The following is a 22619-nucleotide window of genomic DNA, read 5'->3' as shown; positions in this document are numbered from 1 at the left end:
GTGAGTGAGTGTGAGTCATGTATGAACTAGTATACCCAGAACTTCTCATGCTGTTACTATGTCATTTTACACTTTCATACAGATAATGGAATAAAACATAACAAAACATCTGAATAAAAAAAAAAACAGGGCTTGAAAAAAAAACATGGGCCCTACATCACCTTGTAGTATTTTAATTAAGATTGAAAAATATTCTATAGGGGTGTAAAATATTCTGTAGGGGAAGTAAAGAGTGTTTTGGACCATTTTGGACATTTGTTTTTCTGTGGACAACAACATGTGTTGTTTATTTTATATCATTGTTTTTGGCCAGTTTCTTGATGGGGGCCAATAACCCTGGAGGTGACTGTATTCATATTTTGTAACATAATTAACACAGGAGGAAGAATAATGCAAAACACATAAATTCACACTGATATCACCCCCGTCATTCCAGTAGTCTGAAAACAAACTGTCTGTTTTGCTGATACGGGCGCAGCAATCAATGCAGTTCAGACTGCAATTTCACTGACATTAATGATTCAGTATAAAGTGCAATGGCTCACCCACCATGTAGCCTGAAGCACAAACAAGCTGCAAATCTAACTGCAGACCTCGTGGCCCGTTCTTGGAGACTCGGTGAGGGAAGGCAAGCGGAATATGTTTGACACACGTAATAAGACTCATATGAGCCTCTCAAGTCATTAGTGAGCAATGTGAAAAAAGCAGAACAGCAACAGGTCAGTGGGGTGACATAACTCGATAATGACCAGTCTGAACTGATTTAATCCCATGAATTAAGGGATGAGATTGACACATGGACACAGCTACTCTTCTTGGAGGTTGCAGGCTAACAAATACCTCTGCTATTATACCCTCTCTCATGTGAAAAGATTCGGTCAGCCTCTCATGAGTCTTACTGCCCAGACAACATGATAACACAGTGACATCATAGCTGCATGCAGAATTGAAGTGGCGCGTGGCTCACCGATTGTTACAGAATGCAGCTAAACAAATAAGATCATTGTTGAACTAAGGAGGTTGGAATGAGTGACACACAAAGAGAACTCAGCTGATTGAGGTTCATTCAGGGTCACAGGGCTCTGAGAAACTAGCCTGGGTTTTCCAAAAGCATTACAGCAGAAACATCATCAGGAGATGAAGAGAGCACAACACTCTGATCTCTTCGGCAGCTTTACATTACGATAGTCTGGGAAAGTGGGCCGCATACTCAAAACACTGGAGCAACACTTCAAGTCTGATCATGTCTGAGGAGAACCATGAGCATGAGAGGCACTGGTGAACTACACTCTTGCCAAAAAGGGCTCTACTATACAAGAACCCATTTTGGATCCCAAGACCCTTTAGACCCTTCAATGGATTGTTCTTTAGTAAATGGTAAGCGCAAGTGTGAAGAACAACATGGTTAAAAGAACTGCATGATATAAAGTTTCTAAACCAATTTAAGCTTCTTCCTGAACTGCATGTCCAAGCCAAGAATCATTTAGGAGCCTTTCATTTTAAAAGCAGTAGTGAGGAGATCGCAGCTCACAGCATGCTGAAGGCCACACAAGGTTGTGAGAGCTACATAAAGCATCTATGGCAGCCTCTGAAATCACTCCCTTCGGGTCAAGGCTTTCATAACGCTAACTTAAACATCTCATTTAAAAGGATTAGATGTGTATTTGTACATCTGCAAGGATCTATTCAATGAATTGTTTTGGATCATTCATTTTAACCACCCACAAAATGTCAAGTGGTGCAGCCACACATTCATAAGAACTATTATATTTAAAAGTTATTTACTAGTACTGACAATGTGTATAAACTAGTCTTTGTACATACTCATTCATTTTTCAAATACATGAACATTATAATAATAATAGAAACACATTTTCATGGTTTTCCTTGGGTCGCACCACCTGACTTGACAAACCAGCCTAACCAAGACTGCATGACATTTGAAAAAGTCTTTTTTTTTCTTTTTTTACCAATAAAGTTTAACATTTTCAAGTGACACTATTTTTAAGCCAACATAAAATCATGAAAGAAAAAAAAAAAAGACCTTTTTTAATATTTTTCTAAATTTGCATATGGTTGGACAGTTGCACCATATAAGAGTTTTAAATGCAAGGCCGCACAAATGACTAATACTGATTTTATGATGATACACTGAAACTGTATTCATACAAAGGAGGTACTGTACAATAATTTTATATAGGCTATGTTATATATAGGGGCAGCACGGTGGTGCGGTGGGTAGCGCTGTCGCCTCACAGCGAGAAGGGCCTGGGTTCAATTCCCCGGCCGGGTGACCGGGGTCCTCTCTGTGTGGAATTTGCATGTTCTCCCCGTGTTCTCTCCCTGGGTGTGAGTGAGTCTATTTCTGTCTGTCTGCCCTGCAAATACACGGGCGTGTATCCAGGGTGTATCCTGCCTGCCGCCCAATGACCACTGGGATAGGCTCCAGCACCGCAACCCCCCCCCACCTGCTTAGAGCAGCTTAGAAAATGGATGGATGGATATGTTAGATATTTATTAAATCATTTAATATGAAAAGAATGGATCTAGACACAAAAATGAGTTTCTTACCCTCTTTTGTATGTTTTTTTGTAGTTTGAAGAGAAGCCAAGTGAGAAAATTGCATAAAACTGTAAACATAATCCTAATTGTAAAAGCAAGTGAACAAGTAAAGAAAATCCATTGGCACCATCACCTAATCTCCATCCTGCAAGTGTCTACTAATGTGATGTAGCTGATATACAGGTAAGGGGACACCAACAAGGGCTTGTCAAAAACAGTGATGTATATAGGGACTCTATGTACTCCATGTACTCCAACACACCTGAATCACCTCATCAGCTAATTAAACCATCCTTTATGGTGTGAAAACACTTCACATATTATGAGACACTTCATGACCAGAATCAGGAAACAAATAGCAACTGAATAACAGCAGAGCCATACAGTCGTCTTGTCCCTTACTGGTTCATTTGTGCATCATTAGCCAGATAATACAGACGTTATACAAGGAATATGAATGACAACTGTGCGGGAGACTTCACGCACTGCTTCAGTCAGCTTGCTCGTTATGAAGGCTCTGGCACTTGATTGCCACCCTCTCCCCTCATTACACATGCACCAACACCTGTTTCCAATTAATTATCCCACAGCAAGCTGTGCATAAATAATACCCTCCGTTTCTGCGTACCAAGACCCTCAGCCATATTACTCTTGGGAATCTCCTGTCTTCAGCCCTGGTAAGGGTTCAACATGTCCTTTAGTGCAGTACTGAGGACCTCTGCACTAAAGTCAACATCTGGTCACCATTTAATTATAGTATCAACCAAAAAAAACCCACTTATTTTTAATACAATACTGTGTTAAAGTCAGAGTTCACCCTTTATTTACTTGATTTTCAGTCAAAATCACTCAAAAAATGTAAGCACAAGAAGTTCAGGAGCTATTTCTGGGGAGATTAGATACAAGATAATTCACTTGTATAAAGAAGGGGAAGGTCAAATGAAAATAAGTGGAAATAGATTCTGATGCTGGTGTTATTTATTTACAAAATTATTTACAAATATTAAGAAAATGATACTCATAATGACCAGCCGCAAGACCTGGTAGACCACCAAAACTGCCCCTATTAGATAAACAGCACTTACAGCTTTCATCTTCATCATCAAGCTGCCTTAGATCTGAAAACATCCACAGGTGTTTCTTCCCATCCTTCCACTGTGAGAAGACGACTCCTGGAACACGCTTCTATATGCGTCAGCCTGATGGACGAGTCTGGGTTTGGTGACTGCCAGGAGAACGTAACCTGCCTGACTGCACTACACCAACTGTAAAATTTGGTGGAGGAGGGATATGGGGTTGTTTTTCAAGGGTTGGCTGAAGCCCCTTAGTTCCAGTGAAGAGAAATCTTAATGCTTCAGCAGAACAAGACATTTTGGACAATTGTGCACTTCCAACTTTTGGGGAAGGGCCTTTTCTATTCCAGCATGACTGAGCCCCAGTGCACAAAGCAAGATCCATAGAGACATAGATGAGCGAGTTTGGTTTGGAAGAGCTTTATTGGCCCTCACAGAACCATGACCTCAACCCCATGAAACATCTTCGGGATGAACTCGAACGGAGACTGTGAGCCAGGCCTTCTCGTCCAACATCAGCGTCCGACCTCACGAATGCTCTTCTGGATGAATGCACAAAATATTCCACATACAATCTCCAACATCTTGTATAAAAGCTTCCCAGAAGAGCGGAAGCTGTTATAGATGCAAAGGGGCACTAACTCTATATTAATGCCTATGGATTTAGAATGGGATGTCAAAAGCTCCTGTAGGTGTAGTGTGTAGGTGTCCCAATACTTTTGTCCGTACAGCGTATGTTTTGCGTGAAACGGAAAATGGTGTACATTATTTTCTGGCAAGCCATTCCTTCAGCCACGGACACAATTTGAGATGGATAGTTTCAAGTCATTCACTTTTCCCATAGACTAGAGCAGCTAAGACCCAGGGCATGTCTGAATGCCAGTGGCAAAATTACAAGTGATAACACATCCTCAGAGGTACATTTCAATTACATTATATTCAGGCTTCACCAGTGATGGACAGAGGTGTGCCGAATGAAGATTACCGCGGGGATTCCTGTGTGAAATTGGGGGCACTGAAAACAGTTTGGTTTATCTAAACCTTCCCAGACCTTTTTTAAATAAGTTTTCATGAACTTGAGTCGATTCTGTTATCCTCCTCGGTGGGACACCTTGGTGGAGGTCTCCATGACAACAGAAAAATTACGCATATACTTGGACTGATCTGGAAGAGTATCCGACTATCTATTTTCACTTTCTGTGCATCACCACAATCATTACACTCAAGCACATAGATGATGAGTGTGAATGAGAGTATGTACTAGACTGCAAATCAGCAAATGAAGTACAGGGAGGTTTTCACAGTTTGTTATAGTTGTTTGGTTGCCATGCAAAGCACTGCGGTCAGCAAAGTAGGCCATGTGATCAATGCACAAAGTGAAAAGGTCAGACACCTCAAGAGCTAAATAAGCATGCAGAGTGGGTGTTAAATACTGTTCTTTGGGAATAATAACTAAGGTCAGCCATGGATATCATAGGTTACAATGTCTGCAATTAGAGATGCTCTGGACCCTCATTCTGTTAAACAATATTAAAATAACTATTTAAATTGTTAACATGGTTTAAAAGAATATTAAGCAATAATAAATGAATATTATGACCAAAATGAAATTATAACCACCCATACAGCTGTTTACATCTGCTTATTCGCCTCCTACCTTGGTGCCAAAGTAGTCTCAAGTGCCAGTTCTCCGGGTTTAAAGACCTGGAAACGGCCTTCTGAAGACACGTCCTAAAGGTGAGAGGAACTTTTGGAAAAAAAACTGTTTGGGGGCAATTTTGGGGATGAAATGACTATTTTTAGGGGTACTTTAGCATTACTGCTACTGAGTGCTGATTGGTTGGCACTGCTGCTACTGAGTGCTGATTGGTTGGCATTACTGCTACTGAGGGCTGAATGTTTGGGCTGATCAACTCACTGGCTGAGTGAAGTGGTTGGTGCTCACTGACATCAAGAACGTACAGAAGATGCTGTTAATCTTATAAGTGAAGCTCAAAAGTGCTCAAAAATAGAACAGCAGTGGTGAAACATGTCATGCTGCTCTATGTTGAGAAACCAAGTGCATTTTTGATATAAAAATAATGAAGCATTTACAAACAACAACAAACACATTGCTGAATGCTGACTAATATTAATAAGATAATATAATAATAATACTCTTAGTAATGTACAGTTTGTTATTTGTGAGCATCGGCCTATATGTTATTTCAACTCTGTACGATCCTTTAAAAGAGAGAAGAAATGTATGACCCAAGTCTTAATGATTCCATCTTAGAGATTGGCAGGCAGACAGATCAAAGGCCGGGTGGTGAAACAGCTCACAGAGCTCTTCAGGAGGCTGCATAATGCAGCTCAGTGCCTGAGCATCAATAAATGCATGTTCATCAGCATGACTGCCCTGCTGCATCCACTCCAGCTCATCTGCATGAATAAGTAATGAACCCTGAACTCCTTCTCTACTTTGCACACTAAGCTGGTATAGCACCGAGCACAGTTTTGATAATGCCTAGGCCTACAGTATAACATATTGTCAATAATGAATGAGTGCATTGCTTGTTTACACGCAAATTCCCCTGATTACTCAAACCTATTCATAAATTAAACTGTTAAGATGTGAACAAAGTTGTTTAGAGTGATTTCATGTAGAGAAACTTAGCGAGCAAGAATTGTTCTCAGTGGTGGTGATAGGAACCAGACGCCCGAAGTGTTTAATGCATCTAATGCTGTCTGCAGGGCACTGGAAGACAACCCAAAAATGACGTATTTTGTTAGATTTATCAGTATATTACCATCATTAACATTACAAGACTCAGAGGACATGTGTGGAACACAAAAATACCCAGCAAACAGGGATCCTGTGGCCAGAAACCGAAGACTGAAGGTACATGTGTCTAATAAAGTGGCCAGAAAGTGTGTTGTGGTTGGGATAGTGTAGTGGTTAACACCTCTGCCTTCTACACTCTAGACTGGGGTTCAATCCCCACCTGGGCGAACACCCTACACTATACCAATAAGAGTCCTTGGGCAAGACTCCTAACACCGCCTTGGCCTACCTATGTAAAATGATCAAATCGTAAGTTGCTCTGGATAAGAGCGTCAGCCAAATGCCAGAAATGTAAATGTATTTTTGTAGTACTTTTTTATAAACGTTAACACTGCTTTTAAATGGTAAGAGAAAAAGCACTAAATGCCATTCAATGACTTTCATGCAACACTTCCAAATGGTTTGTGAGCTCCTAAAAGAGCGTTCCAGGCAAGATTCATTAATACGTGATTCACACAAGTCCGGGATTTCTCTCACATTTCTCACGCTAGAAGAGCTGTGCCTGCAAATCAGGGAAGTGACAGTAAAATGACTGCTTTCCATAGTAACGAGAAAAAAACATGAACAATTCACTAGTGGTGGGAAGAATGATTCAGTTCTCTCTTAAAAGACACTGCGTCGATGGTGAAAACGTCATTATCAAACTTTTGCAAAGGCTTATGTATATTTATATTTTCGGTTACAAAGTTTCAACAGCATCATTTATGATAAAAATAAGCTTCTTAGACCACACTGCGTGACATAAATAAATAAAATAATGTTTAAATGTAGTTTATTTACTTTCTTTTAAACTTGGATGGTGAAAAGTAGGCCTACGGATGCGATAGGTTCACCACACATGGGTTCCATTCAAATTCAAATCATGCTACTCGTAAACATGGACAAACACAAGAAAAGAAAATTACAGCAATCAACAATCAAGATGCATGTAGATTCCTTTTATAATCACATCCTGGCACTCTGAATCAAATTGTGCTAACTCTTGTTTCCTGTCAGTTATGAGACCTTTTTAGAATAAGAACAGCATTAATTTCCCTGGGCCACATTCACAAAGTCACATGGCTAGAGAGTAGTTGGGGCAGATGACTAGAAAACTGGAATGACATACAGTATGTAATAAAATAATGTATGTATATATAAACAATTCTTTAATATTTTTCTACTGGGTGTTTTAATCTGCTTATAATTACCAGTTCAGTTCATGGACAGAATCAAGAGTCAAATTCAAGAGTTATTCTGAGGATTTAAAGGGGACTTTGTTGGTATAGGAGCCAGGGGTGGGCTATAATGCAAACACAGCATACTGTGACATTATGTGTCATAATTCATCACAGTAACGATAAATATTGTCGAGCCCAAACTGTGTAATGTCTCAGGCATCAGGCAGTGCACTTGTAACTGGAGTTGGGCAATATGGCAATATTTATTGTTATCGTTTCATATCCAACATAATGTCACAATATGCTTTTCTGAGCATATTCTGAATATCATTAGTATTAAAAATAACTGCATATCTGATTAAAAAGAGCATAATTAGTCCTGTTTAACTGGATTTAGTGCAGCAAAATGTGTGAAATGCTGAACACGAGCAATTGGAAGGTATTTTCAAAATGTGGGACTATTTTGTCTGTTAAAACGTATCAGATGTCACATTATCTTCCTGAATTATTGAGACATTAAATATTGCCGTATCACCCGCCTCTAACCGTAACCATTGCATACAATATCTTTCTGTGGGAGCTTGTAGGGGCATTTAAACTCTTCAGACGTCTGGTTCCTATCACCACCACTGTGAACAATTCTGACTGTAAGCTTCTCTAGAACTCAACAGCATTACATACAATAGTTAAACACCTTCCAATGTATTTAAACCCTGAGTGTCTGTACACAGGGCCACACTTCAACTCATAAGTCTGCACAAATACAGAACAGCACATTAGTTTCTTAGTAGACGCTAAACTATTCGTTCTAGTTATTCAATATTAAGTCATAAAAGAATAACAGGGGTTAAAGAGACACCAGAGGCAACGTAGCTGCAAAGAATATTCTAAAAGCCTAAGAAGTAAAAGTGGTGTTGTCCAGACGTTTCTCACAGTAATTATTCTGGGTCACTGAGATCAGCGCATTGGGGTGAATGCCTAAAATGAAGCAAAGCATAAAAAAGGCACAGAAAAATATTTACTCAGCTAGAGACCAAAGAGTTTGGACTTCCCCTTTAGCTAACGGTCACTTGTTTTCCTATGGAAACCACATGCGCACGCATACGCAGACACAAATACACTTTGTGAGGAGCACGGCTCCAATTAAATTCATCCGCTCAATTAGATTAACTCATCTGTTTGCTTAGAAGGTTACGGAGCAAGGCACTTAATGAGAGGCTGTATCCGTCCTTCATCTGCTGCTCCACAGCTTTCGCTCTCCTCTTCTCCAAGGCGCTGCCACCACAGCTACAGCACTTAACCCTTAAATCAAATCTGTGTATGTTTTGTTTTGCTGTGCTTATCAAATATAACTGCGCGATTACATATTTAATTGCAGAGCTACGTAATGAATTAAATTTACACCTTGTTTACATTCTGTAACAACAGGTCCAAGTTAGTCTCGTGAGGCCAGACATGATCTCATACTGAGAATATATGTCTGGGGACAACTTGTTAAGCTTCTGGTGCTGCGAAATTTACTGCAAACAGTGGGACACGCTATGGCTGTTTGTTACCACAATACAATACTACAGAGCACACTTCTGCACATTTAAATGCACTGTTACTGCCATAAATCTGCCAATTTTATATTACAGTACTGTGCAAACGTTTTAGGCATCTAAGCTAATTTTTAAACAATTTTCCTCAGCAGTGAGTTTATCACAATATACATTAGAATAAAGTCGTATTCATAGTTCAAATAAACATAAAACAATAAAAAGGAACAAGAATTTCTTGGGTCCATATTTTTCCTTGACACCTTCACAGCCGCCACAGAGACTTGTTAATATCATCAATGACATTATGAGCTCAATTTACTGAAGCACTAATTGGTCAAACCAGGAGCTGCTTTTTAACTACATATAACACTAGGTGGCGGCACGGTGGCGTGGTGGGTAGCGCTGTCGCCTCACAGCAAGGAGGGCCTGGGTTCGATTCCCCGGTCGGGCGGCCAGGGTCGTCTCTGTGTGGAGTTTGCATGTCCTCCCACAGTCCAAAGACATGCAGTCAGGCCAATTGGAGATGCTAAATTGCCCCTAGGTGTGAGTGACTGTCTGTGTCTGTCTGACTGGCCCTGCGATTGACTGGCGACCTGTCCAGGGTGTATCCTGCCTTCCGCCCGAAGACTGCTGGGATAGGATCCAGCATCCCCCCGCGACCCTGATGGAGAAGCAGCTTAGAAGATGGATGGATGGATGGATAATACTGGGCTTCCTCGAGGAGAGGCTTGGAGATGGTCACACAAACACATTCACATCCATATATAAATAAAACAGTGATTTTCTGGATGTGAGTGTGTTTGTTTACCCATATATATCATTATTAATTAATATTCTATAAACTTGGTTTATTCAAATATTAACACTTTTCTCAGCAAATAAACACAAACAAATAAATAGATTTTGAAAACGTGCCTAAGACTTTCGCACAGTACTGTGTGTGTGTGTGTATATGTGTATATATATATATATATATATATATATATATATATATATACTTTTTTTTTCTTAATCTCCACCCATCACTGTTTCCACTGTCTGATCACAAGCTTATTTTGCTTACAGCTCCTATGACTCTGCCTCCCCGTTCTTCTAAATGATCCATTTCTTTCTGTAAGATTCAGTCTGTCGACCCGCTTACTCTTGGCCAGTCCATTTCTACTGTGTTTCCTACTAATCTTCCTCCTTCTTCTCCTGAGGACCATGCTACTATGCTTAATGCTGCACTTTCTGAATCTCTTAATGCACTATTAATTAACTATTTATTAACTATTAGTGGGTCTGATCAGAAAGAATGATGAGTCAGATTACAGAGAGGAGGTGCAGATTGGTGTGGAACCAACAACCTGTCTCTGCATGTGGACAAAACTGAGATGGTTGTTGAATTCAGAAGAGTGCGAGGTGACCACCTCTTACTCAACATCACTGGCTCTGCTGTGGAAATTGTCAGGAGCTCGGTGTCCACATCACAGATAACCTCATCTAGTCCCTCAACACTAACTCCATAGCCAAGAGAACCCAGTAGCACCTCTACTTCCTGCAGAGACTGAAGAAGGCTCATCTCCCCCCTCCCATCCTCACCATGTTCTACAGGGGGACTGTGGAGAGCATCCTGAGCAGCTGCATCATTGCCTGGTTTGGGAATTGCACTGCCTCTGACCCCGAGACCCTACAGCGCATAATGAGGACAGCTGAGAAGATCACTGGGGTCTCTTTCCCCTCCATCATGGACATCTGCACCACACGCTGCATCTGCAAAGCAACCAGCATTGTGGACGACCCCATCCATCCCTCACACAGACTTTTTCCACTGCTGCCATCTGGCAGAAGGTACCGGAGCATCCACTGCCAGACTCTGCAACAGCTTTGTTCCTCAAGTGATCAGGTTTTTAAACTCACAAGGACTGATCTGAAAGCCCCCCTCACATGCATACTCTACACACACACATACACACACACACACACACCTCTTTTGATGCTCTACTTGCACTATCTGGCACATTGCTGCTACACTGTGTTTACACTGTTTACTCAAGTTTTACTACCTTAGGAACTGCTGTGCTTATGTATGTTATGTGACTGCATGACTCACAGATCACAGCATGTTTAATATCTTTGCACCTTATTCTCACTACCTCATGTCCAGAAATGTGTGCTGTGTCGGTGCTGCACTGTCCTGTCTGTTTACTGTGTCTAATGTCTGTTTAATTTATCATATTTATTATATTGTTTCTATATTTAGTTTCAATGGCTTGTTCCTGGAGGAACGTAATTTCACTCCACTGTGTACTTGTACATAGATGGAATGACAATAAAAGCCTCTTGGCTTGACCTGACTTGACTAGCACCTTGGAAATCTAACACTGTTAACTTTGTCACCTCCTCTCCCTGGTATACCAATGAACTCCGCTCCATGAAGCAAAGTGGTCGCCGGTTGGAAAGGCTTTTCAGGAAGGCAAAGTTCTCTGTTCATGCAGAGGTTTACAAACACCACCTATTAGCTTATAGAGATACTCTAGACCTGCGTACCTCTCTGGTCTCATTAATAATTCAAACACAAATTCCCATCATCTTTTTTCACCATGAAACCTCTGCGGGTGCCTCTCCTGCACTCTGCGACTCATTTTTACATTTCTTTGAATCAAAATGAACAGTTTTCTGCTATCCCCTACTAATAATACTGCTTCTTCTCTGACTGTCCATTCTATAAGCCCCAGCCCCACCTCCTCTAATTTTTCTACTTTTAACCCTGTTGATTCTTCTTCCATTATAGACACCATAACTACTTCTAAAACTACTTGTTCTCTTGATCCCCTTCCAACAACCTTAACTAAAGCTTGTCTTTCTGCCCTGGTCCCTCATCTCACAACTCTTCTCAATAACTCGCCTCTCTATGGACAGGTAACCTCTGCTTAAAAGATTGCTGCTATCACACCCATAATTAAAAAAACTAACCTTGATCCACCAGAACTCAGTAATTACTGCCCCATTTCTAACCTCCCTTTCCTGTCCAAAATACTTGAACAAACTGTGGCTAGCCAACTCCACTATTAGTTATCAGATAATGGCCTCTTTGAACCATTCCTGTCCAGATTTCGTCCCTCTCATAGCACAGAAATTGCCTTAATAACGGTCACTAATGACCTCTTGGTGTCTGTGGATATTGGTGCTTTTAGCATCCTTCTGCTACTTGACTTGAGTGCAGCCTTTGATACGGTGAACCACTCAATCCTCCTATCAAGGCTTTATGATCTGGGCATTAGGGCGACTGTCCTGAGGTGGTTTAAGTCATATCTGACTGGCAGAAAACAGTTTGTCACCCTCGGTTGCCATACTTCTCATATGTCTGTGGTTACTCAGGAGGTCCCTCAAGGCTCAGTCCTTGGACCTCTTTTGTTTATTGTGTACATGCTTCCTCTTGGCCACATAATACGTAGTTTCAAGCTGAACTTTCACTGTTATGCAGATGCACAGATTTACATTAGCACTCAATCTATTAAAAATGCCCCCCTCACCCAGCTTGAAAACTGCATAACAGAAATTAAAACCTGGATGAAGCATAACTTTCTCATGTTAAATAGTAATAAAACAGAACTTATTCTTATACCAAATCAGCTCGCCGTCTTCTTTCTCTTTTTCCATTGGCAATGTAACTCTGTCCCCTTCCCCTCTGCTATGAAATCTGGGCGTTCTCTTTGACTCAACTCTCTCATTCAGTGCACACATCAAATCTGTAGTTAAAACCTCTTTTATCCATCTCTGTTTTTTTTCCATGGAAAAATTCGATCGTCACTCTCAGTCTGCTGCAGAAACTCTTATTCATGCATTCATTTTTAGTCGCCTGGACTATTGTAACTCTCTTGCTGGTATTAACTCCTCCCATTTATGCAAACTCCAGAACTCTGCTGCTTGCCTCCTCACCCGCACCCCTGCACATCAACACATGACACCCATCCTGCAACATCTCCACTGGCTTCCCGTAAAATACTGCACACAATTCAAAGTTCTTCTCCTCACATACAAAGCTCTACATAACCTTGCTCCTTCTTACCTGTCTGATCTACTTATTCCCTACAAACCAACTCACACTCTCAGATCTTCCTCTGCTGGTTTACTCACTGTCCCACCTTCCAACCTACATGGGTACGGTGATCGTGCTTTCTCTAGGCTGCCTCCCCGACTCTGGAACTCTCTTCCCTCACATATTCAACAGGCCAACTCTGTCTACTTTTAAATCTAAACTTAAAACCTCTCTCTTTTCTATTGCTTATAGCTGTTCTCAATCTTAAACCAGCACTTTTGCCAAGTCTTGCTATGTTCTTGCTTGCGATGTTATGACTGTGCCTCGTGTTCTCGTGTTTGTCTTTACTGTTCTGTATTTTGAAAACCTGTAAGCGCCTCCAAAATGGTAACTTTACAGGAGAAGGGAAAAACCTACTTTACTTTTCATGTAAGTCAATGGAACTAGACATATTTCCAAATCATTTTGGTCCGTTTCTTTTGGTCCATTCATCATGACATTGACACACAATGTAAAGGACAACATGCACTTTCATAGTATATCCAAAATTGAAAAACAACAAAAATGGCGATACAAGGTTTTAGCCATTTTTCCATGATGGATGAATTCCATAGGATCAAAATGAGAAATGTTTTACATTCGCTTGCACTGAAAATATAAACATATCAAGCTAGTTCATTATGTCCATCATGCATTTTGGCAGAATGCTCAATAAGCTCGACCTGAATAGTTTTGCATTTGAAAAAACACTAAAAATGACTGACAACAGCACCTAGCAGTATCACCAAGGCCAACTAGGGGGGCGGCGACCCACTTATTCCCACCCTAAGTACACGTTTTCACCCATATTTAGCACAAAATTTCTCATGTTATCCCAGACAATCTGATGACGAATGGACCTGCGAGACTAAGTTCAAGTCTGAACTTCCAACTTTTTCCTATTGTTCAAATGTCAAGAAGAAAACATGGCAAAACCTACAAAACAATTCTCAACAAAGGAGACAATAAAACATGTATCATAACCTAATAAAATGTCTGCTACTTGGACTGCTTGAGTATATAAATCGTAGGTTTCGTTCATACATGACTGTATATTCAGACATAGAGTGTGAGTCACTAAAGGACAAGAACCTCAACCAGCCAAACAAAAGACACGAGCTCCTTGGACACATTAACCTCTGTTGAAAGAGACAAATGAGAAGCAAAACTATGAATCTAATATTAATTAAGTGACCCTTATTAGTCCCACAACGGGGAAATTTCACCTCCGCATTTAGCCCATCCGTGAAGTGAAACACCACATACACACTAGTGAATACACACACACTAGGGGGCAGTGAGCACACTTGCCCGGAGCGGTGGGCAGCCCTATCCGCAGCGCCCGGGGAGCAGTTGGGGGTTAGGTGTCTTGCTCAAGGGCACCTCAGTCATGTACTGTCGGCTCTGGGGATCGAACCGGCGACTTTCAAGTCACAGGGCCGGTTCCCTAACCTAATATGCTTAGAGCTGTACAGAAGCACTTTTCTGACAAAGCCCACTCTTCTCCACTGCAGCGCAGCTGGATCCAAGCTAACTAATATAGCATAGCTAGCTAATGAACGTCAGTTAAAATCAGCTAGATTATAAAGATTTAATTACTAAAGTGCATTGCATTTATTTACACTAGTAAATAGTTCTACTTAATTCTACTTAATTCTAACAATAGTTACTCAGTATGGTATCAGACCACTGGCAAGAACTAAAAATATATCGGTATATATCCATGCACCCCTATTTGGGACAGTGTTGCTTTGAGAATATTGCTTTTTTGTGATGTCAGCACGTAAAATTTTCACCTCTGGACCAAAATAGTTTCAATATGTGCTTTTAACAGTAGTTTGGAAAAGAAACCTGTCAAAGCAAACTGTCAAATCTGCTTATCATACCAAGGAAGACAAATGAAGCTCAGTGTAGAAGTGTAAGCAAAGGATTAACACACAGCTGTTATATGCTAACAAAACTCTCACTTACATTCAGCTTCAATTATTTTAATTAAAGTTTGTTTTAAAGACAATTTTCAGCCTTGAGCTGCCGACTGTAGCTGTTAATAGTACTAATACTTTTTAATACATTTCCTTCTGTAAACCTGCGTATCTGCGAGCAGAGGGTGAGTCATTCTGTAGACGGGAGATTCCACAGCAACACATAATCTAACAGAGCCATAAGGGAGCAGCCTGAGACCACAAGAGGAGCGGAAGAAAGAAAAGAGGACAAGTTCTCTCTGAATTAGAGATGAAAGCAGAGGAGAGGAAAGGACAAGAGTTTTCAGGAGGGGCAAGTGGAAAACATTAGTCACGGTCGCCACTAAAGGGAGTGAGATTATACTGCTGGATTTTGGTCCAGAGTAAGTCAGCGGTCACTACAGTTGTCTTAAAAGGGGAATACCACCAATGTTGAGAAATTTGGGCATGATTTAATCATTAAGATGTAGGTGGTTTGACGTGACTGTTCTAGAGGTACTTTGTCTATAAAGGTAGTGACAGGACTCCGAAGCCTGAACCACCAAAGAGAGAGGGAGAGGAATTTTCCACCACTTGAAATTCTACTAGTTCTGGCAGTAAAGAGAGAGAGAGAGAGAGAGAGAGAGAGAGAGAGAGAGAGAGAGAGAGAAAGAGAGAAAGAAAGAGAGAGAGGAATAGAGAGAGAAATAAAGAGAAAGAAAGAGAGAGAAAGAAGAAAGAGAGAGAGAGAGAGAAATAGAGAGAAAGAAAGAGAGAGAAAGAGAAATAGAGAGAAAGAAAGAGAGAGAGAGAGAGAAAGAGAAAGAGAGAGAAATAGAGAGAAAGAAAGAGAGAGAGAAATAGAGAGAAAGAAAGAGAGAGAGAAATAGAGAGAAAGAAAGAGAGAGAGAAATAGAGAGAAAGAGAGAGATAGAGAGAGAAATAGAGAGAGAAAGAAAGAAAGAAAGAAAGAGAGAGAGAAATAGAGAGAAAGAAAGAGAGAGAGAGAGAGAGAAATAGAGAGAGAAATAGAGAGAAAGAAAGAGAGAGAGAGAGAGAGAGAGAGAGAAATAGAGAGAGAAATAGAGAGAAAGAAAGAGAGAGAGAGAAATAGAGAGAAAGAGAGAGAGAGAAAGAGAGAGAGAAAGAAAGAGAGAGAGAGAAATAGAGAGAAAGATAGAGATAGAGAGAAAGAAAGAGAGAGAGAAAGAGAGAGAGAGAAATAGAGAGAAATAGAGAGAAAGAGAGAGAGCAAGTGAGAGAGAGAGAGAGAGAGAGAGAGCAAGCAAGAAAGAGAGCGAGAGGACGAGAGAGAGAGAGAGAGCGAGAGGACGAGAGAGAGAGAGAGAGCGAGAGAGAGAAAGAGAGAGAGAGAGAGAGAGTCTCTGTAACCAAAGCCAGAGCTGAACAAGCTGAATGTAGTCCTCAACACTGGACTTTGACCACAACGCTGTACTTGACAAACAAAACAGCGTTGCCATGGACACCACATCCAGTGGCCCAGAGTGGCTGCAAAAGTCCAGCTGAGTCACAGTCAAGAGGGCTGCCCACATTTACTTCACCTACTGTAACAACCCACAAAACATGACCCAATTATACACAGTATGGGCAGAGAAGAAAGACCGCTTTGATGAAGTATTTCACCAAAACAAAAAAAATCCATGTGTAATTCTTTACAGTTATCCAAAGGGGTCATGACCCCATTTAACTACAAATACATCTACTGGTCTGAACTTGTGGTTGTAATAAGGCTGTCCTGGTAGGTATTTAGAGAGACCAATAGGACTGGCAGACCTGCAACTGAAAATGTATTATTGTAATTGTATGTATTGTAATTGTACTATTATTGTTAATATTAATATTTTTGTTGTTGTTGTTATTATTATTGTTTCGATTATTATTATGATGGATTATGAATATGGAACATGTAAGTCCACTTATGAGGACTTGTTCAACAAAATATGTGCAAAGTACACAAAGTGTCCAGAAGGGGGCAGTGTTGACTCTTTTTTAAAGAAACTCCTTTTTCAGAGATGAATAAGACATTTCATGATGTCCAGTCAATACAACTGCAAAAGGACAATGCACTGACCCACACATTACATATCCTGTGGGGAATAATTACGGGTGTGGGGGCGGCTGCTATGATCCAGCCACTGCAATTTTCATCTTCTTGTCCTTCTTCTCCTCCACATTGTTCCACCGCATGACCACATGATATACATGCATGCATACATAAATACATAAATAAACAGCAAAAAATAAATCAACTAATAAATCAATTTGGTCCATAGAAGCATTAATAATTCAATGTTTTATGTATTCTGAATTTATGCATGTCTGCATTGATTTATTTCTGTTTGTATATATTTATTTATTTATAGATTTATTTCTTTATGTATGTCATCCTCCAGCATGCTAATGAGCTTGGCTAAGCCTAAACACTATTGGTTAATCATAATTAAAGAAGTGTGTTTGATTAGTCTGGCCATGATTTTGAATCAAGGTGGAAGCTCTGACCTGAGACTGAAGCCCAGTCAGTCGAACAGTGCAAACCACAACTGCGTGTGACCGTAAGGCTGTAGGGTGTCCCATTTCTCATTTTGGTATTTAAAGAGTAACCCAAGCACACCATCTTTGCACCCTTACTGCATCCTCTGGTGAAGTCTGCAAAAGCAGACCTGTGAAGCTGTGCATCGTTCTGTAGTTTGCTTCATGCCCATATTAGGAAGGTCAGGTCTACGCAGAATTCTCTATAGGAGAAATCAATGGCACTTTTGAAGATCGCCAACTATCACGGCCCAGTGGTAAAGGAAAATGAACCTGATACACTTTGGTCCTATATACATCTTTCCTCCTAAGGAACCCCATCCTCTGGATTATCAGGTCATTTAGCAGTCAAAACACAAATGATACTACATACAAGCAACAATCAAGCCAACACCAGCTACTCAAACTGTAGCTACTACTGCCAAAGCAACTATCCCACCACATTTGACAAAGCGTGCTGGTTTGTTTGAGGTATTTTGGTGCCAGTCTGAAGCCCATCCCAGCTGTCATCGGGCAGAAGGCAGGAAACACCCTAGACAGGTTGCCAGTCCATCACAGGGCAGACACACAGACATACATTCACACCTAGGGGCAATTTAGCATGTCTTTGGACTGTAGGAGGAAACTGGAGCACCCAGAAGAAACCCATGTAGACACGGGGAGAACTCCACACACAAAGGACCCCTGGTTACCTGGCCGGGGAATCAAACCCAGGCCCAGACGTTTTGCAAGTGAATATCAAAGCAAACATTCAAATCATTTCACCAAAATTCATGATGCAACACTGCGACGACCTGCACTGCACTGCAGAAAAAAGCACACAGAATCAACAAACCTGGCAAATGAAACCCCAGTTCAGCTGATTCCAGCACACCTCTAATCTGTTTGCTCTGCTATGTCAGGAGGCTGAACTGTGTTGCCAGGACTACGCTGTACTAGTGCTACCAGAGGCCCCTCTCATATGAATGGCGCCAATCCACATTACAGCCAACGAGGGTACAATGGGGGGATTTCTCCAGGGGCATGAGTGGGGAGTCCGACCCTGTCTCCAACTGCACTGGCTGGGGCCAAAAGCGAGAGCCAGAGGGGCCAGGCTGGGTCTTTTCCCCCCTCGCCAAAACAAGCAATAGAGTCACCGTGAAGATTACCGCCATGGGGGGATGTCAGTGTAGTGTCGTCTTCATCACCCCTCAGCGCCTAAAGAGGCCAGCCAAGGAGGTTTTACAAGTTTTCCTGGGGCAACAGCAGCGTGTAGGACCATAAGGAGGACAAAAGCCAGATAGAAAGATTGTGTGTGTTTCTCTGCGAGGCAAGAGGACGGCCAAAAGACATCGGCTGTGCACTTAGACAGAAATAGTGCCTGTATGCAAATGTTTGTTTTGAATGTGTGTTTTTCAAGGAATCTCATTTGTGTGACAATGGAGTTCCAGCACTTTCTGAATGAAGCTTCTGTCCCAGTGAGGTCCAGGCAAAAGCTCCCAAAAGCCATGGCAACCGCTGCCCCCCTCGGCCCCGTCTTGTCTTATGAACCTCATAACCTCACACAGAAAGTATTCTTAGGAAATATTATGATCTGATGGCCTTATATCCAACCCAGATCATAGGGCTCATGATTTGAGATGTTAATTGCTTTGTCTATCCCTAATTACAACACCACCTTAAAGACAATTCCACCCAAATTGTCAGAATTTCCAGCATCGTTAAATTGTAAAGATAAAGTCATTCAGAGTGATTTAATGTGAAATGCTCCATTCTTATATATCGGTCAGAATTGTTCACAGTGGTGGTAACCAGACATCTGAAGAGTTTAATGCCTCTAAAAGCTCCTGAACACACAGACATTATTATACACTTAATCCTTGATTTTTTAAATAAGTTTTGAAAAAATTCTGGCCTATATAAAAGCCATTCATGGCGGAGAGGTACTTAAAGGACATTATAAGGAAAAAATAATACCCAAAGAAACTTCCTTTTATAGATTTATCACTATTTTGCCATTACCAACATTACACATAAAACCCAGAAGACGTGTAGGTTCACTAGTGGTTTTGCACAACTAATAAAAAGGCTATAGGTATGTTATAGACATTGTGGCGTCTCTATCCTATCACCACCACAGTAAAGAAATCTGAGTCTGTAGGTTTCAGTGCAATTAATAATTTCACATCAAACCATTCTCAATTACTTTGTTTACATCTCAATAAATAAATCATACAGACATTCTGAAAAATTGGTTGAATTCCCTGAATTAAACTGACCTTAAGCCTAAGCTTCAACCAAATGCAAATCCAAGTCCAGGCATCACCAGAGAACGACACAACAGTAAATCCCTGTACAAATAACCAGAGCCAATCTACACTAATTAAAGGAAGGAATGGGCCATCCATCCATCCATCCATCCATTTTCTAAGCCGCTTCTCCGTCAGGCTTGCGGGGGGGGGGGGGGGGGTGCTGGCTATCCCAGCAGTTATTGGGCGGAAGGCAGGATACACCCTGGACAGGTCGCCAGTCAATCGCAGGGCAGACAGACAGACACAGACAGTAACTCACACACTCACACCTAGGGGCAATTTAGCACACCCAATTGGCCTGACTGCATGTCTTTGGACTGTGGGAGGAAACCAGAGAACCTGGAGGGAACCCACGCAGACACGGGGAGAACATGCAAACTCCACACAGAGAGGACCCCATTCACCTGGCTGGGGAATTGAACCCACGCCCTCCTCGCTGTGAGGTGACAGGCCAGCAAAAATAATCAAATTTACACAATTATGTGTAAGTCAATTATGCAGGCGATCAGCCAAAATGTTTGTTGTCCAAATCTAGCTCCTTTTGCTTAGTGGTGTAGCTACGAAGCTAACCCAAAAACCCAAAACATTGAGGGTGATTACTGATTGTTTTAATTGAATTCAGATTAGCCAACTGTTTTTGCACACAGAGGAATTAGACCTCTGCACTTAATCCATCCATGCAGTGAAACACCACATACACACCAGTGAGGACACACACTAGTGGGGCAGTGAGCAGACTTGCCCAGAGCGGTGGGCAGCCCTATCCCAGGCACCCAGGAAGCAGTTGGGGGTTAGGTGCCTTGCTCAAGGGCACTTCAGTCACATACTGTCAGCCAAGGGCATCGGTTCCCTAACCTCCAGCCCACGACTGGATTTCTAGTGGTTATAAGCAACATTATACACTAAATCTTTATGAACCAACAACCCAAATCTTTTCTGTAAAAAACATCCCCAAAACTTCTCTCAGCCACACAAACTGGGCCCAACTCTTCATTAAGGTCCTGATTTAGTACATAATATGAGTTATTCATATTTATACCATATAAATCATGTTGTTTCCATTTTTAAACATTGCTGCTGTTGGATTTTTTGGTGTTTTTCATTTTTGGACATATTGTGAAAATGCTTGTCACCCTTTATATTTTCTGTAATTTGATGAATGGACCAAAAGAAATGGCCAAAAATGACTGGTCACATTAAAGGTAAAGTAGTTTTTTTTTCTTCTCCTGTAAAGTTCCAATATTGGAGATCCGAGGTTTTCTCCCCACAACAGCGGCATATATCTTGAGTCAAAACTTGAAGATTAACAACTTAAATAATTATGAAGTTAGATAAAGGCAAACAACAGAAATCATAAACGTGATCTAAAACATCTATATGCCTGCATGGCGTGTGATTCACGTGAAACAGAGTCACAATTCAGCACAAGTGTTGTCCAAAATAGCTGTACCATCAAACAGCTACACAGTCGAGTTATGTTCATTTTCATAGCTCACTGTAAGTCACACTGGGTCCTAAACCACTTCGACTACTAAGGAAGATCTGAGCAGGTTCAGAGACGGCTTGGGCCGTAGCTACATCTGGGGTAAGTAAAAGTTGTGTCAGTTAGATTTTTTGCTGAACGATTCCTTTTAATAATAATTAAGATGTTACCTGTGTACCAACTGCAAATCAGAATACTGATCTGGAAGACTGGTCCGTCTCAAAAAGCCTCTGAAGAGGGCCACTGTATTTTGTAAAAATACAAATAAACTGTAAGCGAGTTAGTAAGTTATTATGGAACTGAACACTGTACCTCTCCACCACATCCTCTCCACTCCAGCAGGTGTAGTCATCCACCACCATCTCCCCCTCACACAGCATCTCTGGCAACGTGGAAAAGAAGGACTTGTACCGCTGAATATAACCCATAAACTCCCTGAGAAAGACATTAGCTTCATTATAACTCATAAGTGCAGTTAGAATGAAATCTGAAAGCATAAACTTTTACATTTTGTGCTCGTAAACAGTCATCCAGTTTGATTTATGGTGGTATGAACTCTATGCGCACACACACAGGCCGATGGATATCCCCTGTCAGTTACAGAGCTCCATGCTTACTTAGAGATCTTCTTCAGACTTCTAGGCTTGTCATTCTTGGAAGGTTTCAGTGGCAAAGACCTGCATGGGTCAGAGATCAGTCTGTTAGCAGTAAATTAAACTCCACTGTAAAGGCGGTGGGGGGGCAGCAGCAGAGGATAATATCTGAGTATGAAGAGTATGAAATACACACAGAGTATGAAATACACACATGACACAGTTTGAGTCCTTTCACAGTCACATTAGTTCATTATTCTGGACACATCAAAAACATCTTAATTATATAGACATTTTTATTTAGATTTATATAAATAAATATATTCACAGACGAGCCGGTCATTCAGTTCTTCAGGCCTGCCCATTTTCACAAGAAGCAACTTTTCCCTTACTGTGTAATAATAGTGACCATGCACTAGTGTTATGTGATAATCAACTTTATTCTCGTGGTCTTAATGTCTTGGCTCATCTGAGTATGTCTGTTGATTTGAAAAGTGAAAATAAGTTACATCCTTCAATACAGCTATTTACTGCATTTGCTC

The 22619-nt window shown here is 41.0% G+C and overlaps 1 protein-coding gene across 1 annotated transcript in view; it reads right to left on the bottom strand.

Annotated features, from left to right (window-relative positions):
* Positions 1 to 22619, bottom strand: part of gpc5b (glypican 5b) — a 79344-nt gene that overhangs the window by 36106 nt on the left and 20619 nt on the right. Inside the window, exons 5-6 of the mRNA XM_017693277.2 lie at positions 22102 to 22161; positions 21797 to 21919 (exon numbers count right to left, since the gene is read on the bottom strand). Of these exons, the coding sequence (XP_017548766.1) occupies positions 21797 to 21919; positions 22102 to 22161 (183 nt within the window). The remainder of the gene's footprint in view (positions 1 to 21796; positions 21920 to 22101; positions 22162 to 22619) is intronic.

Source organism: Pygocentrus nattereri, chromosome 15, assembly GCF_015220715.1.
Source record: "Pygocentrus nattereri isolate fPygNat1 chromosome 15, fPygNat1.pri, whole genome shotgun sequence".
NCBI lineage: Eukaryota > Metazoa > Chordata > Actinopteri > Characiformes > Serrasalmidae > Pygocentrus > Pygocentrus nattereri.
This window is presented reverse-complemented; position numbering and strand designations above follow the sequence as displayed.